The sequence below is a fragment of the Crocodylus porosus genome, unplaced genomic scaffold (assembly GCF_001723895.1).
Source record: "Crocodylus porosus isolate Cpor-Errol unplaced genomic scaffold, CroPor_comp1, whole genome shotgun sequence".
NCBI classification, from domain to species: Eukaryota; Metazoa; Chordata; order Crocodylia; family Crocodylidae; genus Crocodylus; species Crocodylus porosus.
In genome coordinates, this window is record NW_017728886.1 from 231,393,934 (window position 1) to 231,413,413 (window position 19,480).

General features: G+C 42.6%; 1 protein-coding gene across 2 annotated transcripts in view; it reads right to left on the minus strand.

The window, feature by feature from the left end:
* Nucleotides 1–4,644: 4,644 nt before the first annotated feature.
* LOC109320643 (cytochrome b-c1 complex subunit 7) overlaps nucleotides 4,645–19,480 on the minus strand; it is a 16,608-nt gene continuing 1,772 nt past the window's right edge. For both annotated transcript variants that reach the window (XM_019550827.1, XM_019550837.1), the window contains exons 2-4: nucleotides 18,284–18,352; nucleotides 15,924–16,090; nucleotides 4,645–4,900 (exon numbers count right to left, since the gene is read on the minus strand). In XM_019550827.1, the coding sequence (XP_019406372.1) occupies nucleotides 4,823–4,900; nucleotides 15,924–16,090; nucleotides 18,284–18,352 (314 nt within the window). In that variant the 3' untranslated portion in view covers nucleotides 4,645–4,822. The remainder of the gene's footprint in view (nucleotides 4,901–15,923; nucleotides 16,091–18,283; nucleotides 18,353–19,480) is intronic.

A 19,480-nucleotide genomic window follows, 5' to 3' on the forward strand; every position in this document is an offset into this window, starting at 1 on the left:
TGGGAGATCCCACTGCCAATAAATAAATAAATAAAACACGAAGAAAAGCAGTATGGTGCATGTGGCAACAGTGTGTGCCACCAGAAAAAAGGCCCAGAGCCATGCTGTGGCTGCTAGCCAGGCTCTGGGCAGTAGTAGGATCAGGGCCACTGCTGACCCAGGAGGTCCCCAAGACCCCAGTATGGCTGCTAGGGCAAGAACAGCCTCTCCTAGCTCACTGGAGACAATTTGCTTCTCACCAACCCCACATGCAGGGATGCACTCAGCAGCAAAAAGCAGTGGCACAAATTTGTGCTGCTGCTATTTTTGCTGTAGCAACCATGTGCCCAAAATAGCAGCAGCACAAATTACATTCCCAAGGGGTTCAAGTAGAGGGCGAGCGCAAGGTGAGTTCAAGTTATAACAACCATTGAACTGGAGAAAGCTTAGCTCTGGCTCTCGTCTTAAACTGACACATACAAACAATTTAGCTGCATCAGAAAAGTACTACATTTTCTAGCTACAGAAGCATCCCAGTAGTTTCTGTACAAATTGTGTAGATTACTATCTATTTATCTAAATAAAAGATTAAAGCTGTAGTTGTTGTTAGGAAACACCAGATTTATTGTTTCATGGGCACATAGTTCAGCCCTTTGATGGTCTTTAGTTACATGCTCCTATACTATTTTTTTCATAGAACTCCTCCCCTCTTTCAATGAATGAATGTTGAAATCAATGATCTTGTCATTCAGCGCTTGGTCTCCAACCAAGTATTTACCATGCAGCATTCAAACTTAGCACAAGATACATTATGTATTTCTTTCTCTTTGCTCTCACTGCAGCAGCTGAGTGCTTCAGGTTTATTATTGATTTCATCTTCACAAAATCTCTTTGAGATTCCATGACACCATTTTACTTAGCTCTGTACACAGGTAAACACAGATGGATTACACCTAGCCTGTTCTCTAGTTTGGGATGTACAATTTAGGACACCCAGAGCTTGACTTTTCAAGCTGTTTAGCTTTTATATAGGACTTTGTATGTTCAAGGAAGAGCTCCGTTTACTTCTATTGAAGCTGCTATTATTCTGCAGGATATATTGCATTGAGCATCCAGGAAACGAACAAGTGTGGTGTGTATGTACTGACATTTAGGGTCACCTTTTCTCTATACAGCTTGTCTTGCAGTTGAGTCCAGGTGGTACCCATTTCTTGAGTGGCACCCTTCAAAGAATCAGGTTTACCAACTACTTTGCTGCCTGCAATTTGAGGGATGATGAGACAAGAATGGGTTACAAAAAGGGCTGGAAATCAGGAACAGGAAGTCATGGGATTCCTGCATGAACAACACATGCTCCCAGCGGCTGGGGAAGCATGGCAGCAGAAGGGGCATGGCAGCAGCGGTGGGAGCACAGTGGTCATAAGCAGGAGCTCCTATTGCTGGTGCTGTCGGGGGGGGAGGGGGGCGAGTGCTGACCAGGGGTTAGTGACCACCCGCAGATGCCGCTGGCAGTGTCAGCGGAGGGGTGGTGAATGATGGTGTCAGTGGCAACTTTTTGTAGATGTACCACCACGGTCAGGGGGTGCATATACACCCATGTGCACCCCTTACACATCACCCTTGGATTCCTGCTTCCAGACTACAGCATCCAAACAAGCTCCATATGCAATGCAAGGACAGGTGGATTAAGAGGCTTAATGACACAGCCTGAAGTTTAGCATTGCTGCTGGGGTAGGCCTCAGTACCAAGGTTTTTCAGTGTTAATGGCTGGCATTTATGGGGTTGATGCTGAAGAACAGTATAGATGTACCTTTAGTGACCAGCTGGGAACATACCAGATTTCAGACAGTCATAACTTAACCTAATTTATAAAATTTTGGGAACATTATGGTTCAGTTTCACACAGAAACTCTGTATAGAGAAAGAGATAAAAATGCTTTTCTCCTTGGTGGCATCCAACTTCACTACAAGACCATCTTTTCCACTCTTCCACTACATAATTTGCAATTTCTGCTACAATTAAGGTAAAGAGTCTACAAACAAGACTGAATCATTCCCAAAGATCTACCCATCTTGTGCATGGAAGAAAGAATGGACCCACCAGAAAAGAAGTGCATGCACAAAGGGAGTCAAGGCTACATTGGTAACCTTGTATCTAGCATTTTATAACTTGTGAATGTTTGACTGCAGTCTTACTCCCTCACATTCTTGAAACATCTCTCCCACTCACCTCCCCCCACCTTTTTTTTTTTAAAGAATGACCAGGGAAAAGTTTTAGAAAAAATCTGTCATGAGGAACCATTTTGACCTTCAATTTCAAGCTCTGCATACCTGGCCCCCTGAAGAACCCCATCTGAATTCAGCAAAAGGCAAGTGACATCACAGGTCTAGCAGAACCGTCTACACTTGAGAAAGAGTAACTTCTAGCACCAACAGGTTGTGTGCACAGGCTAAGCAGAGGGGATAAGATGGACACCTTGGCAGCTATTTGCTGACAGCAGAAGAATGCAGAGGCTAATTTTGGACAGGTTTCCAATACTTTAAGGAACAAGCCTCTACATGAGTTATCATGCTCTCCTGGCCCCTTGTTCCATATCCTAGCTCCTCCCTTCATCCCAAATTTCAGAAGCTCATAATAGTCCAATTTATAAAATTCTGTGGGTCAGCAAAAAGCACATGCCAAACAGCTCCAAGACACAGACGTTACCAAGGGTTCTCAACTAAATGGACGCAAAAATTATTTTTAACATAGCAATATTTTCTCTCAATCCTTGTTCTAAGGCACAGCTGAAACTTTCCAAAACACATCAGTCTGAGGCAGACATGTTCAGACCAAGTTATAGGCAACTGAAGATACGACTTCATGGACAATGTCAGAAAATCCTATAGACAAGGCTGCTTTTAGAGACAGATCTTCCCCTGCAGATAATTTAAATTCTAAATTTAAAGGAACACAATATTTTATTGTAAGAGTTAACGCAGTTCAAAAGGCTGGTAAATTTGTCTTTTGACATTTAAATAGTGTCCTTATCTACTGCACACCAGGTTTTCAAGCACAACTACTAACTAGCAGTACCTTTCAAAAGGCGACTCCCCAGCACTTTCCAGAAGGTCAGGACCCTTTAAAGGTGTCTCGTTTTTGTTTTATAAAGAATTTCAGTAATTAACATCAGTCAGACTAATACACTGCAATACCAAAGAGAAGCCAAGAGATTTTAGCTTAAAACCTAAATATCTGAACATCTATTTAAATTAATCATCCTACACTTTAAATTTTTAATTGGGCACCTTGTCTCCAGTGTGCTGAAGGAATTTAAATTCTACTTCTAAAATTCCTAAAACAGACAAATATAGACAAGACATTCTCATACTTCTGTTTTAGGAGTTTGATTATATCAGAGAATAATAAATAATGAACTTACTTGCCATGTAAAGACTACTTTAATGATCAAGAGTGATTTCCTTGTGGAAGATAACCAACAATAACAACAACAAATCACTGAATACTTTCACTAAAGAAACAACTGAAATTGTACGAATGCAATGGTAAGGAGTTTCAGAACAGTATAATAATTTTTTTTCCCCCCCAAGCTTTTAGTCTGAGGCTTATACAAAAGTTTGCAGATGGATCTTGGCAACTTATATTTATTTATTAAAATGTTTTACCATAAAATGTGAAGTTCTGAATTACTCATCTCTTAATCCAAGGGTCATTATATAAAGCGGGTAACTGAAGTCTCTCTCTGCCCAGTCACCCAACAGGGCAGGGCCACTTCTCATAAGACCAGTCCAATATGCAGTTTATCAGGTCACACTAAATATTAACATCAGACTTTGCTCATCCCAAATCTCCTGTATTTTTTTTAAATTAATAATAATAATATCCTTGCCCTGCATCTTGTTACAAGGCAGGAAGTAAGCTTCTGATTATTGTACATTCCTCATGCATTTCAGGTAGCTGGCTTTACGAAGCAAGGCAAGTTTTGGCACAAAACTGACAGAAGGTTTTTGATCCATTGTCAGCTTTGAGATTGCATTTGTAAGCTCTGCTTTTTTTGGAAATACTTTAACTTCATTGATCTCAAGATCTTTGATACTTAAGCTGTTAGTGTAAACAATCTTTGTGATCAACCAATTTCTAAAGGCCTAATTTTGAACAAAGAAAGGGAGAGGAAGATCTGTATCATTAGTTAGTTTCAGAAAGGGTATCAGAGTATACAACTTTAAATTCTCAAGACGTTCTAGTCCATGTTACTAGGTTAGACGTACCCTTTCTAATCGCTACAAAAGATTAAATTGAGGCAGTTCTTTATTTTGTAATTAACAAAGTACTGAAATTCCATTATTGGAGAACTCCATCTACACAAATTTTGTGATATTGTTGAATAAGCAATCGAGCATGTGTCATAATACTTCTATCTCCAAGGGAGAGAGGCAAATAAGATTATAGGATTCTTCTTCAGAAGTTAACCAAAAAAGTAGGGATAAACACCCAAGATTCATTTACCTACCCTTCCAGCTGCAGGAAACAGCTGTACTATGACAAGGGTATGAATCAAGAGGCTGGAATGAAGATTACATATCACCACACTAATGTGTAATACATCCAATCATAGGAAAGGTCTGTAAATTTTAATAAACCAATGTTCAAAGAAATCTTGCAAGTAGATTTTGTACTCTGAACTGTTTATTTTGGTTGGATGAACAAATTCAGTGAACAAGCTGAATCAATTGCTTCTCTAGCCTCACATTTTCTTCCCAATAGATTTCTTCAATAACCATATCTTTTAAAAGATTTATTAGAAAGAAAACCAGCAGTTTGCATGAAGGATTTCAAGAGCAGTTAGTTCTTCTTCCACGCTTTTCTTTCAAGCCGTTCACAGATGACCTCTTCCAGGTAGGGCTGAAGATAAGGCTGATCCTGAAAAAAAAAAAAAGAATAAATTATAAGAAATTTCACTACACGCATATATGCATACACATCTCCTTTTTAGTCATACTTCCAGAGTCCTAAGGGTGCTTTTTTTTTATATTATATAAATGAACAGGGTTTGATAGGTACCTGGTATTATTTTATATTTATTATATATATAATAAATAAAAAATAATACCAGGTACCTATCAAACCCTGTTCATTTTTTTAAAAAGTAAAGAAGAGAATTTTCTAGCTACATCTACAGCTTTATATCCAATGGTTAAGCTGCATCCTTAACTTCTTTCTGTTCCTCCATTATTACCAGAGCAAATGCTTTCAGCTACGTCTCTGCAACCCAACAAACATGGGCTCTGCCCCCTTACAGGATTTCTGATAACTGAAGCTGCCGTATTACTTGGTTGCTCAATTCAAAATATGCCCAAGTGACAACCAGGCTCAGAATACCAATACTACATTTGGGAAACTTCTTCCTTGTTCAGATAGGTTCAGTTATTTCATTGGCAGGTTCAAAATCTACAAATTAAAGGCCCATTAAAATGCCTGCACTGAAACATGTTTTTATATTGCTGAAATGGATTTTGTGTGCTAAAGTATTAGATGTCTCTGAGTTTTACCCTCGCCCAACAATACATTCCAATAATACATAATACAGCAGCAGCATCCAGCATAAATCCAAATATGCTCAACAGTTGTGAATCTGTCAAACAAGTGTTCAATTACTTTAGCAATCTATTGGATCCAATGGATGTTGAGCTCTGTACCTTGGGCTAGATTCAATAAAGAACTTCCTTGGACATGGGTGCCTCAATTCCATCTGTATGATTTCAAAAGCTCCACCTAAGCTGCCACCCACTCCTAGGGGCACCCAAGCTCATTAAGTGGCTCCCTCTTTAACTTCTTTTTTTTTTTCCCCCCTAGGAATCTAGAATTATGTTCTTAAGCATGCAACTCAGGACCTACCTCCCACCTGATCCTGATCAGGATTCATAAACTAAATGGAGAAGTGCCTAAGTTCCCTGCAGGATCCAATCTAGTAGGCATTAAAACATGCCATGTGATCCTTAGCAACTAGCCACATTCATGTTCTTACCCTGTGGAAAATGGAAATTTGATCTATAGCAGAGTACCACTCAGTGAAAGACAGCCAGCTACCAGTGTCCAGATTTCATCTACTGGGAGGCAAGAAGCAGTTACTATTGGATCAGCTGATTTAATATGCAGTCCCAACCTCCTTAATATCAGTTACGTGTTCATATGCTCATGCTCTCAAAGCAGGCCAAACACAATGAAAGGCTCAGGTTCTCCCTAAGACACACTGGTAGCTGTGCTTAAGATAGAGGGAAAGAGAAGGGGGGGATGTGGTAACACCACCTCCTTTATTGATGCCCAGTGGTTGAGTGGGTATAAACCAGACATCATCTTTATGCCACTATAAAAAAAAAAAAAAAAAAAAAAAATTGTGGAGGCACAAACACCAAGCAAGCTGATACAGTTCATGCCCCTTGTTCCATCACATATGACCAAAGTTTGTGGCTGCAATACTGGTAGCATGATTTTGCCACTATTTTCTGTCTGACATCTATTTGCTTTAAGGCAGGAAAGCACAGGCAGCCTGGAGTTGCCCATATTCTCAAGCCACCCTGGACAGGAACTCCTGGGGCTTCAGAGGCCCAATCCTCCATATCTCAGGAATCCCCCTTCCTGGGGCATGCTGGAATGGGCCCCTGAGACCCTGCGGGTGCCTACTTTTGTTCCCACCTGGCATTCTCCAAGTGCCCACTAATACTCTGGTGTGGACCCAGGGCAGAGACTACCAATCAGCTAATTGGCAGTTCCAGCCCCAGGACCGCACCAGAGCTAGCTTTCCCCACTTAGAAATGTGCATCAGAGATTCCCTTGGGCACATCTCTGAAAGCAAAGAATACACTGCTTGTTGTCCTGCAGCATGAATGGGTGACATGCATTTCACCCAATGAAATGTATCAGCTGTGCCAGGACACATCCCAGCACAGATAATCAATGTCTATTTATATTCAGAAAGTAGAAATCCAGCTTCAATTCAATTTGATTCAATTTATGGAGGATTCTGGCTGAAAGCCATGCTCCTGAAAACATAAATTTATATTATGGTTGTATGTCTGTTAAGCAAAAATAACAGAACAACTTCAATTCTGGAAAAGGGCCAACGTGGTCCCTATTTTCAAGAAGGGGAGGAAGGAGGACCTGGGTAATTATAGGCCAGTTAGCCTCACCTCTATTCTCAGCAAGACCTTAGAAGAAATCATAAAGGATCACATTTGCAGGGAGCCACTGAGTCACACTAGGGTAAGGGGCAACCAGCATGGGTTTATAGCAGGCAGATCCTGCCCAACTAATCTGGTCTCTTTTTATGACCAGGTCACAAAGTGCTTAGATGCAAGAGTGGAAGTATATATTATTTACCTGGATTTTAAAAAGGCTTTTGACAGTGTCGCACCCAATTCTTATGAGCCAACTGAGTAGCTGTGATGTGGATTTTTTCCACAGTAAGGTGGGTGAAAGGCTGGCTCACGGGATGCACCCAGACAGTGGCGGTAGATGGGTTGGTTTCCCCCTGGAGGGATGTGAGCAGTGGTGTCCCCCAAGGCTCTGTCTTTGGACCAGTGCTGTTTAATATCTTCATCAGTGATTTGGATGAAGGTGTTGAAAGCACCTTGTCCAAACTGGCAGACGGCACTAAACTATAGGGTACAGTTAACACACTGGAGGGCAGGGAGTGAATTCAGGCAGATGTGGACAGACTGGGGAACTGGGCTGATCAGAATAGGATGCAATTTAACAAGGATAAATGCAATGTACTGCAACTGGGGAGAAAGAATTTCCAACACACCTATAGACTGCGAGGTACCGTTCGGAGTACCGCAACAGTAGAAACAAATCTTGGAGTCCTGGTTGATGCAAAAATGAACATGAGCTGCCACTGTGACAAGGCAATAAGCAAGGCTAACCACACTTTTTCTTTCATGAGCAAGTGCATCATAAGCAGGTCTAGGGAAGTGCTAATTCCCCTCTATGCGGCATTGGTGAGGCTGCAGATGGAGTACTGCATCCAGTTTTGTGGGCACCGCACTTCGAGAGGGATGTGGATAACCTTGAGAGGAGGGCTACTCCTACGGTTGAGGGCCTGCAGGCAAGACCCTATGAAAACAGACTGAGGGACTTGAATCTCTTCAGCCCCTGCAAGAGATGGCTGAGAGGTGATATTGTGGCTGTCTATAAACACATTGGAGGGAGGAGGAGCAGCAGGGAATAGGGGGCAATCTGTTTACCTGGGTGCCCCTTGGGGTTACCACAAATAATGGCCACAAACTGAAGGAGAATAGATTTAGATTGGACATAAGAAAGAAATTCTTTATGGTGAGGGTTGCCAAAATATGGAATGGACTTCTAAGGGAGGTGGTGTTTTCCCCTACCTTGGAGGTGTTCAAGAAGAGATTGGATAAGCATCTGGCTGGGGTTACTTAACCCCAGCGCTCTTTCCTCCCTGGAGCAGGGGGTCAGGCCTGATGAACTGCCTTCTGACCCTAGAAATCTATGAAATTCTCTCTTCAGCCTGAAAACATTCAAATCCCTTGCATGCCCTAGCCGTCAGGCTAGAGTCGTGCTCCTGCTTCGGTCCAGAGAGCTACTCTTTCTGCACTGGGACATCTCCAATATAAGGAGTGAAAAATGCTTCTACCCCAGAAAAGCTACAAGGATTCCCACTGGCCAGCTACAGACAGCCCCCTGGCTCAGTATGTTGACTAACTCTCCCCATGCACTTTACTGGGACCCTGTTACTTTAGAAGGAGTCTGGGTTATGCACTACCCCTGACCTCAGAGTGCAAGTCCTTAACTGAATCAAGCACCTAATTCATACGCAATTCTAGTCTTCCTTCCCAAACTGTGCATTCCCCACCAGGATAACAGGAGGGCACCACAGCTACTTTGTGTGATGCATTGTGGGAGTGACATGCAATAAAATAGAGTCTCCTTTATGGATCTGTGCTCTTTGCTCATTGTCTGCGACCCATGTTTCTGTACTTGCCATCCCCATTATGATAGTATCCTGTGCTTGTGTGTACTGTCTGCTGCTGGGGAGTACCAAAGTTGTCTTATAAGAGTGGTAGAAACAGGTCTGGGGGTCAGTACAGTCGAGGTCTGTGAAGCATAGGTGTGGCTGTAGGAGTGGAAGGAGGCCATGAACAGCCCTTAAGGCAACTGGTGCTGGGGGGCAGGAACAGAGCCAGGAGGAATAGGACTGGAATCAGCTACATCTGGGAGCCTGAAGAATAGACAAGGGATCACTCCAGGACCCTGGAACAGCCTCCCTTCTTACAATCAAATAATTTCATCAAGGCATGGCAGGTGAGCAGAAAAGGAACGTACCTGAGGAACTGGAGTGGGGCAGGAGCCACGTGACCACCATGGGCATCACTACTGCCCCTGGGGACCGATCCTGTCATACTTGCATTAGCTTGCAGGATCATAGCATAGGTGGGATTAATACAGATAGCACAGTAGAATAGCTGTCAATAGCGTGTGTGTGTGTGTGTGTGTGTGTGTGTGTGTGTGTGTGTGTGTGTGTGTGTGTGTGTGTGTGTGTGTGTGTGTGTGTGTGTCCTTATTGGCAACTGTGCATTATTTAAAATGACCTTCAAATAGTTACATGTACCCAGCATAGGCTAGAGCAGAGGGGCATTCTAGACCATGGTGCGCACACCAGATAAAGCTGCCCTTTGGTATGCAGCAAGGTTGGCATGGTGCAGTGGCCAGACTCTACTTTCCAATAGCCTTGGTATCTCTTCCAGCTGCTGCCAGGCCCAGTCCTGCTCCCCAGGCACCCCAGTCCATCTGCTTTGCACCCACTGCCAGGGTTGGGACCCATGCGAGCTAGGAACAGCGTCTAAGAGTATTATGGGCAGGGGTAGCCGAGATCACAGGGTGAAATGGTGACAGCATGGGGCCTAGGCCTGGGGCAGAGCCGCAATCTGCTGCCCGTGTGTCCCTATGACTGGCACCAGTTACAAGGCCAGGGGAGTATGGGGAGCAGGTCACGTCTCTGCCCCGGGCCACAGCATTGCCCCAAAATCCTGGACCCAGCCCTGCCCATCTGTCCTGCTCTAGGTTCCCTGCTTCCCTGTGGCCCCATCCCATCTACCCAGTCATGCACCTTGCCTGGGCTCCATGGAGGCCCTGGGATCATGGCCAGGGCAGTGACAGGGCCAGGGCCCAGGGGAAAGCTACAATCCATTCCCCACATGCCCCTGCCTGCAGAATTGGTGCCCATCACAGGGATATGTAGGGAGCAGATTGTGACTCAGCCCCAGGCCCTGCAATGCCTGCTCTACCCCACTCAACTCTGGCACTACCAGATGCCTCTTCCCACCTGCCCACAGCCCCAACCCAGCTGCCTGATCGAGCATAGGACATCCACTTACGGAGTTTTGGTGAGCTGTCTGGGATGTGGGGTCCTCACCAAGTAGCCCCCCAGGCCCAAATAATTGCCTACCCCAAGCTAGTCAGATACCATATCACTGCTCTAACCTCGAATCATATAACATGTATACAATTTTTGGACTTTGTAACTGGTTTCACTTAGATTACAAACAACTTTGGATAAGATTTCATAACAGATGTCTAAAGTAATTTACACTCCTTGGAAGTTAAGATACACTGAACTGCAATTTTGTGTTGATATATTTTTTTTTTTTAAAACTGAAAGGAAAGATCTTTGGAAAATTCCAAATTGTGTTTTTATTGTGCCAAATATGAAATACTATACTCAGAGCAATTAAAAATACCCATCAGTGGACAGTACATTTAGTGGTCTGAAAGCAGCTATAAGGACTGATTAAACTAAACTGTGTCAAGAGGGGGGATGCAGTCTCTCTGCCACTTTACCTGTCGGCTAGTCATTTAAAAACAACAGAACATAAGGAAAGAGGTGGAGGGGATATTCTGCTAGCTTACAAACTTTTTCTGACATACCATTTCTGATGCGAACTGGTATAGCAGAATAGTTAAAATACAGTGTGCATAGCAGTGTGAAAATTAAATCCTATCTTGGCAGCTTCCTCTACAAGTTACTCTTTCAGGGGTTTTTTTTCAACTTACACTACATATTCTATTTTTTATTTCAAATCATTTTCTTGAATTTTCCCCCCCCCAAGCCTTGAAATTAATTCATCACTTTTGCTTCAAATAGAGAAATCCATTCCTACTCACTATCCAAAAAAAGAAAAGCAGCCTTCTGCTAATTCCTTAATAAAGTATAACAGTAGAAGGTGATAGAAACACTTATAAAACAGGAGCTTCTTAAAGTAAAAGGAATATTTTGAGTATTTGAAAGCAAATAGAAGATTCTCAGATGACAAGTATACAGCATTATATTCAAATTCAGGAGAGTTATGCTTTTTTTCTTCTTGAGCTCCTCAGGAAAAGTTCATAAAGCAGAAATTACCAGGCATTAGTGTTGTAAAGATAAGGAATAGACTGATAGCACCAAAACATCAAACAAAACTGCACTGGAATGCAGAGGTAGCCACAGCAGCTATAGATGAAAAATAGCAAGCTAAACTCATTTCTACCCACTGGCTACCACAAACAGTACCCAGCAAATGTTCCCAAAAACCCACTTCTCACAATTTGACCTCTGTGAAGCACTCCAATAGGAAGAGACTAGGCTGGGTTTAAGAAAAGTCTGTTTCACCTTTCCCTGTGACATTAAGTCTTCAAAGTCTAGTAATAGATGGTTGCGACAGACTTAGCCCCCTGGCTAAGTGGTTTGCAGTACGCCTGTGAGAGACAGCGTTGTTTCATTTCAACTTCCATTTCGCTGTTTTGAAAGGACAGCGTTTTGTTTCTTTGTTTCAAAGCACTGTTCCATTTCATTTCGTCTAAACTGTTTCTCTGTTTTGACATATTTTGACATTTCACCCACGGCTTATAACGGGGAATCACGAAAGTGCCTATAACTTTGTCAATTCTTTCCAGATTCAAATGAAAACAGCAGGGACAGTATACCCTGTTGGGGCCACAAAGCTTGTCAAGTTTCAAGGAGATAGGTGCAGGGATTTCTGGGAAAATGCACCTCGAAGTCTTGGAAGCAAAACTTGTGTCACTTGTAAGTGTGAAGGTACAGAGAAAGCTCAGTTCAAACAATGCTTTTTATGCCGTTCTCCCATCCCTCCCCCAGAGCACTGGGATTGGAAGGGACCCCAGGGAAGGATCACAGTCACTGGCCAGCTACACAGTCAATATGAGAGTAGTCCTTCCCCACTCTTCTCCTCCTGCTCTTTAGTTTCTGTTTAGCTGTAAGCAAGCTGGGCTTTGAAACTCAAAATATTTTGAAACATTTCAAGTGCCCTCGTTTTGATTTCACTGTTTTGAGCTTGAAACAAGTCGAAACAGCTTTGAAACAAAACACCCATCTAATTTTTGCACATCCCTAGTTTGCAGTGCTAAGTGGGTACTGAATTGACAATCTCCTATATTATGGTTGTAGTTACATAAAACCTAGATTTAAGGAAAGGTGGAAACAAAGTTACATAGAGTAATTAATAGGACTGAGCAAAACAGCACCCTTTCATTTTGATGTCCATTTCGCCAGGACACTATTTTGTTTCAAGTTTCGTTCCGTTTTGAAAGCACTATTCTGGTTTGTTTTCTCGAAACTGTTTCGACGTTTCCCCATAGGTTATAATGGGGAAGCACAAAACTGCCTATAACTTTGTCATTTCTTGCCTGACTCAGATGAAAGTTACTAGGATGGTAGCTCCTTCTGAGGCCAGGAAGCCTGCCAAATTTCAAGGAGATAGGTGCAGGCATTTCTGGGAAACTGCACCTCAGGCTGCTGAAAAGCAAAACTTGTGGACATGTGACTTTGTGTTAAGGCGCACCCTCACTGGCGCTGGGGCTTCTACACAACAGTCACTGGCCAGCTGCACGGTTACCGTCAGAGCAGTCCTTCCCCACTCTCTGCTTATTTAGTTTCCCTGCACGTAAGCCCAGCTTCAGCTTCAAAACTCAAAACGTTTCAAGACTTTCAAAACATTCTGACTGCTCTCGTTTCATTTTGAGGCCGTTTCAAAGCCCTTCATTTTGATTTTGCCGTTTCAAGTTCGAATCGAGTCGAAACAGCATCAAAATGAAACAGCCAACATTTTGCACAGCCCTAGTAATTAATACTAGGGCTGTGCAAAGCTTTGCCGGCTGTTTTGTTTCAAAGCTGTTTCAACTCATTTCGAGCTCAAAACGGCTAAATTGAAACAAAATGAAGGGTTCAAAACAGCCTTGAAACAAAACAAGGCCAGCTGAAATATTTCAAAAGTTTCAAAATTTTTCCAGTTTTGAAGCAGCAGTCAGGTGGTGGGAGGCAGGGGAGAGCCAGGGCTGTGCTCTGAACGGCTCTGCAGCCCAAGTGGCTCAGCCCAAGGGGAACACAGCCCTGGCTCTCTCTGCCCCCCACCACTCGGCTATGCTCCACGGGGCTGGCAGAGTGTTTTGGAGTGCAGCTGGCTCTGCCTACCTCCCAATGCCAGGCTGCACTTCAATCAGCTTCGCCACGACCATGGAGCTCAGCCCGGTGGCAGAAGGCGGGCAGAGCCAGCACTGCACTCTGGCTCCCGCCACTGAGCTGAGTTCCACTGGGCTGCAGGCTGCTGGGAGCTGAGCCTGGCAGGGGGAGGCACCTCCCCCAGCCAGGCTCCATCCCCAGTGCTGGCAAACTCAGTCCAGCTGGGCAAGGAGTCTTCCCCAGCTGGGTTGAGTTTCCCAGCACTGGGAACTGAGCCTGGAGGCAGAAGCAGCCTCCTGTGATCTGACAGGCAGTTCGGGGCCTTCCTGCACCCCTGGGAGGGCTGCAGGGGCTCTGCTAGATTCCTCCCAGGGATGCGGGACCCCAATCTGCTTACCGGATCACAGGACGCTGCTCCTGCTCCCCGGCTCCCGTTTGTCAGCATTTTGAGGTACAGCTTCCCAAAAAACCCTGCACCTATGTCCTTGAAACCTGGCAAGCTTCACGCCCTCAGAAGGGGTTACCATCCTGGCAAGTGTCATCGGAATCAGGCACGAAATGACAAAGTTATAGGCTGTTTTGTGCTTCCCCATTACAGCCTATAGGCAAAATGTTGAAACAGCAAAACCATTTTGATGTAATGGAACATAACAGTACTTTTATAACAAAATACTGTTCTGTCAAAACAGAAGTTGAAGTGGAATGCTGATGTTTTGCACAGCCCTCATTAATACCACATATTCAGTGAATAGGATATGTACCTGCAAAGAGAGTAACGCATAAATTCACAAGGAAGAATAACTGAAAGTCAAACAGCAACTCTGGATGCACTTCCAAACTTTAAAATGCATAGAATTTGCAATAAAGCATTTACTTTAAAGTAGTTGGATGTGTCATATTAATAGTCAGCAATTATATTTAGATGGATAATAATTTCAATGTAGTTACCCATAAGTAAAATTTTTGATACTTGTAAATGCCATAAATCATAATAAGGAAGTTTACTACAAGACTGAAAGTTCAATGAAGCTACACAAGTAACTGCCTTATTTGAGCGTTTAAAAAGCTTCAAGTTGTTATTAGGAAGTGATCCCCAACTGGGGTACACAAAAAAAGTTACTACAAGGTAAACCAAGGTATGAACTTCTAGCATATCAGCTATTCAACAATAACTGTCCCTATGCATGTTGCTACCCCTCAACAAGTGCAAGGTGGCTTCTCTCAATGTAAGAGAGGTAAACTCCATCCTACCTATAGTCAGTTACTGAAGAGTAGGGACATACTAAGGTCAAACCCTACCTTACTTTTCTGCAGCTGGTTCACACACACCCTTTCTATTAATGAGATACAGGATTAGTTTTGCTCAGTGTTCTAAAGACATGCATTCTTTATTAAATACACTGTAAATCTGAAAGACATTCCAAGTTCCTGCTATGTTCCACTCTCTCTAACAGTTCGTAGATGTTCAATTTTACTTCAAGTGATCCACAGATTTCAATGGAAGAGTGCATATTGGTACATTAACTCAATCTGTTCTCTTTTCTCCCCCCAACAAAAACTCAACCCATAAAAAAGGGAAAAAGATCAAATCAAGTCACAGCTGTCACACTTGATTTACACAGGGTCAATCTTTAACTTAAAGAAACATGGCACTGCTGTACAAAACACATACAACTGTGCTGCACTAAAAGCTACATTAGTTGGTCTTAAGGGTGACGCAAATGAAAGTATTGCATACATCACCTGCTCTACCATCATTATGCTGAAACAGACAAAGTTACAACTGCGCGATTTTTGCAGAAACTGATTTCTGCTGGACTCTGCACTTACTGCGGGCTCACTGCAAAACAAACCAAACAATGCGCAAGGGCTTCCCATGTGCTTTTCTCCTTGCCTGTAAGTGTGTTTGTTTATTTGCAACAAACTCATAAAAAGCATGGAGCTTACTGCTTAGGAACGGCCTGAAACAGTGGCTTAGTGACCCCAATTTAGCCCAGGGAAGTCATTAATCCATACTTAATACCTGGATTAATGACTTCCACCGGCTTAATCAGGGTAATTAAGATGTGGTTTCAGGCCATCTGGCAATCTGCAGGATTGCAGGATGTTGCAAGGGCAATGGTAGTTGAAAAAAAAAGTCTCTGTGACTACCCACTTGTACTTGGGGGAAATAGATGGTTTTCCTAATTGTGAAACTGAAAATGTCGGAGTGACTTGTATGCAGGATCAACTTATATTACGAACAATATAGTTTAAGGTAAGCACATATGTAGAGAATGTCCCCTCTTCCCCAAGAACTGCAGATTTAATTGTCCATGTCCCATTTGCTGATACTAGTAAATGAGAGTGACAGTGTAAGTACGTAGCAGTAAGCAAGTTAAATGACAAACACTTTCATGATGACAACAAATGAGTGGCCAATATAAAACATACTTAAGATATTGGCAGTAACTTGTCTCTAATATCACATACCTCTTCATATTTCGTCCACTGTTCTCGAGGAAGGATTCGATGTTTCACACTCAAGTCAATGGCTCTCTTGATGCGAAACATTCGTTCATGGTATAGCTCTGGTGGAAGCCTCTGGACGGCTAATTTCACATCTTCATCTTCATATAATGTGTCATCCCGCATTAATCCTGTAACAGTAAAATTTTACAATAACATCACTGTATTGGAGTAAACTTTGTATGATACTTTGTATTTTCATGACACTGTTCAAACACCAATACTTATTCAATATAATTCGGTTTCTCTGTAACTATTCCAGGACAAAGGCCGATTATTTGTTTACAGAACAGCTTATAAACACTGATCTCAAATCTACGTATGAACTGCACAGTTCAGTTTCCAGAAAAACAAACACAACCAGGGATTGGGGAGTGAGGGTGAAGGTGAAGGGGAACAAGGAAATGTCCCAATAAGGAAAGACTTTAAAATCCATTAGGAAATAAAATCCCAAAATCCTTCCTCATGTAACATTACACTACTTAAGAACATAAGAGTTGCCAATTAATGGGTCAGACCATAGGTCCATCTTGCTCAGCATCCCATGAGAGTGGATGCCAAAAGGGAAAATGAGCTGGGTATGACTAGGGCTCTTTACAGAGTTTCTCTCTCACTTGCAACCTCCAGCATTTATGGTCTAGGAAGTTCTGATTCAGAGTTCTAATTCCCATACTCAATAGCTACTGATGCCTTTTTCCTCCAAGAATGTGTCCAATTCCTCTTTGAATGTAGTTAAACTGTCAGCTTCCATATCTGGTGGCAATGAGTTCCACACTTGAAATACATACTGTATGAAAAAGAACTTCCTTATGTTAGTTTAAAACTTACAACCAACTAGTTTCATTTTGTGACCCCCTAGTTCTTATGAGAGATGGTAAGAAAATTCTTATTTACTTTGCCTTTGCCATTTTCCAAATCCTTATCATGTCCCAGCTCACATATTTCTTTTCTAAATAGAATAGATCTAGCTTCTTTAGCCCCCCCTCATATGGAAGCCCCTCCATATCACTGACCATCCTTGGTGCCCTTCCCTGTATTTTTTCTGGTTCTTCAATATCCTTTTTCAATCCAGGGGGGCGGGGGGCAGGAGACCAGAACGGGGCACGGTATTCAAGGTGTGGATGGATTTACAAGGGGACTTCAGAGATCAAAATATTAAAAAGACATTTTTCTCTTGCTATGTAATTATTTTAGTTCTATTGAAAACTGCATTCATTCATTTTTCATCAGTTGGAACCGTTACCCAGTATCTATGGTATGCTGTATTATAGAAAATCAAAATAAAGAATGCTTAAGCCAGAACAAAGGGAAATTCATCTGCTTCAACAAGGAAAGTCTGAAAAAAAAAATCTAATTTTATTCATCTCAATTTACAAGTAAGGTCTGGTTAAATCTACCATTATTGCTTTATTTTCCATTTTTTCTATTTTCCTATCAGCATTCCTGCTCCCAGGATCAGCACTTGTGCTCCTGATAACTGGTCCCTAGTAGACGAGCTCACATTATTTGCATTCCCTTTGCAGTGCAAAGTTAACCTGAGTTTACTGTAGGTACAGAAAAACAACTATCCTATTTCCCAGGTGCCTCTGCCAAAAGAAAGTATACAAATCAAATAATACAATCTGATCAAATGGAGCAAGGATCATTTGACACAACATGGAACCAATGTAGGAAAATGCTCCTATTACTACTCTTGTAGACAGATCTAGAAATTTGTTTTTTAAGTTTTATTACTATAACTAGGCACTGAGCAAAAAAGTGAAAAGAATGGACCTGGTGAGGAGCATATTGACTTTGTTTTAATCACTGGCTTCAGATTTTATTTCCAAGAATGTTTCCAGATTCTGCTGATTGGTCTTCTAGGAAGTCATATTGTAACCTGATCCAAACCACCAGGATCCAAACCACTGGGACCTGTAACACCCTCTCTAACTTGAAATCACAGTCAGATCAAACTGAAAAGTAGATTTTTACAGTGACATCTGAGAGTGTGAAGATTAAATGCTTGTTCCATGCTCAGAACTCGTTTTGTGAAGCTCCAGTTCCCATCAGTTTATACTTGGGCTCTCTGGTTCTACAGAAAGAACTTTTACTAGCTATCATAACAGCTTAGAGAAAATGCACCCGATTAATCACTAGATTAACAATTATCAGCACTCTACCCATTGTGAATATTATTTTTACAACAAGAGAGGCATGGCTAACTTTTATAAGAAAGCTCTACCTTGATTTCAATACACCTGGACATGCAAAAAATCTTTTAGCTGTTTAGTTGCATCTGCTAGGCTGTTTAACTGGCAATGCATAACCCATAATATACCTACCCATTTTATTGAATCCACATAAATTGTAATACCACTTGTGAAAGGATTCCATCAGCCGACCAACTGAAGCTGAAAAAGATCACTGTTAGTCTAAAGATAAACTAAAGCATAACACTGGTACATACTGACACAAAATTAGTATTAGATAATATTATATTTGCTATGTATTATACTATAAATTTGAATTGCATCATATCCAACTTGGCTTCTCCCTGTTCTTGATGTTTTTTTAACATTATGCTAAGCACAATATTATAGCATTTCATCATTTTGACATATGCATTACCAAACAGGATCTTCAAGTACTAGACGTAGGGTAGTGGGACAACTTACAGCCTGTGAGGCAAGTCTGGCTCACGGTGCCATCTGATTTGGTCCATGGATATATGTAGGATTTTGGCAGCTGTTGGTCTCCCCAAGCCACCACCAGGAAAAGCAGTAGTGGCAGTGGACTGGAAGAGGGCCAACGTGGTTCCCATCTTCAAAAAGGGGAAGGAGGAAGACCTGGGAAACTATAGGCCAGTTAGTCTTACCTCGATCCTGGGCAAGCTTTTTGAGAAAATTATTCTGGCGCATATCCACGAGAGGCCAGCAGGGGAGATCATGCTCACAGGCAACCAACATGGGTTCATTAGCGGCAGGTCCTGTCAGACCAACCTGGCCTTCTATGATCAGATCACTAAATCATTAGATGCAGGGGTAGCAGTGGACATAGTCTTCCTGAACTTTTGGAAGGCCTTTGACACTGTCTCTCACCCTGTTCTCATTAAGAAACTGGGGGACTGTGGTGTTGACACCCACACAGTCAATTGGGTCACCAACTGGCTCGAGGGCCACACCCAGAGAGTGGTGGTGGACGGGTCATCTTCAGCCTGGAGGGATGTGGGCAGTAGGGTCCCGCAGGGCTCAGTCTTCAGGCCCACACTGTTCTACATCTTCATCAGTGACTTGGACGAGGGGGTAAAAAGCTCCCTGTTCAAATTTGCTGATGACACTAAGATGTGGGGGGATGTGGGCACACTAGAAGGGAGGAATAGGCTACAAATCGGACCTAGACAGGTTATAGGGGTGAGCGGAAAAGAATAGGATGGGATTCAACACCAACAAGTACAAAGTGATGTGCCTGGGGAGGAACAACCGGCACCATACCTACAGGCTGGGGAACTCCCTTCTCATCAGGGCAGAGGCAGAAAAGGA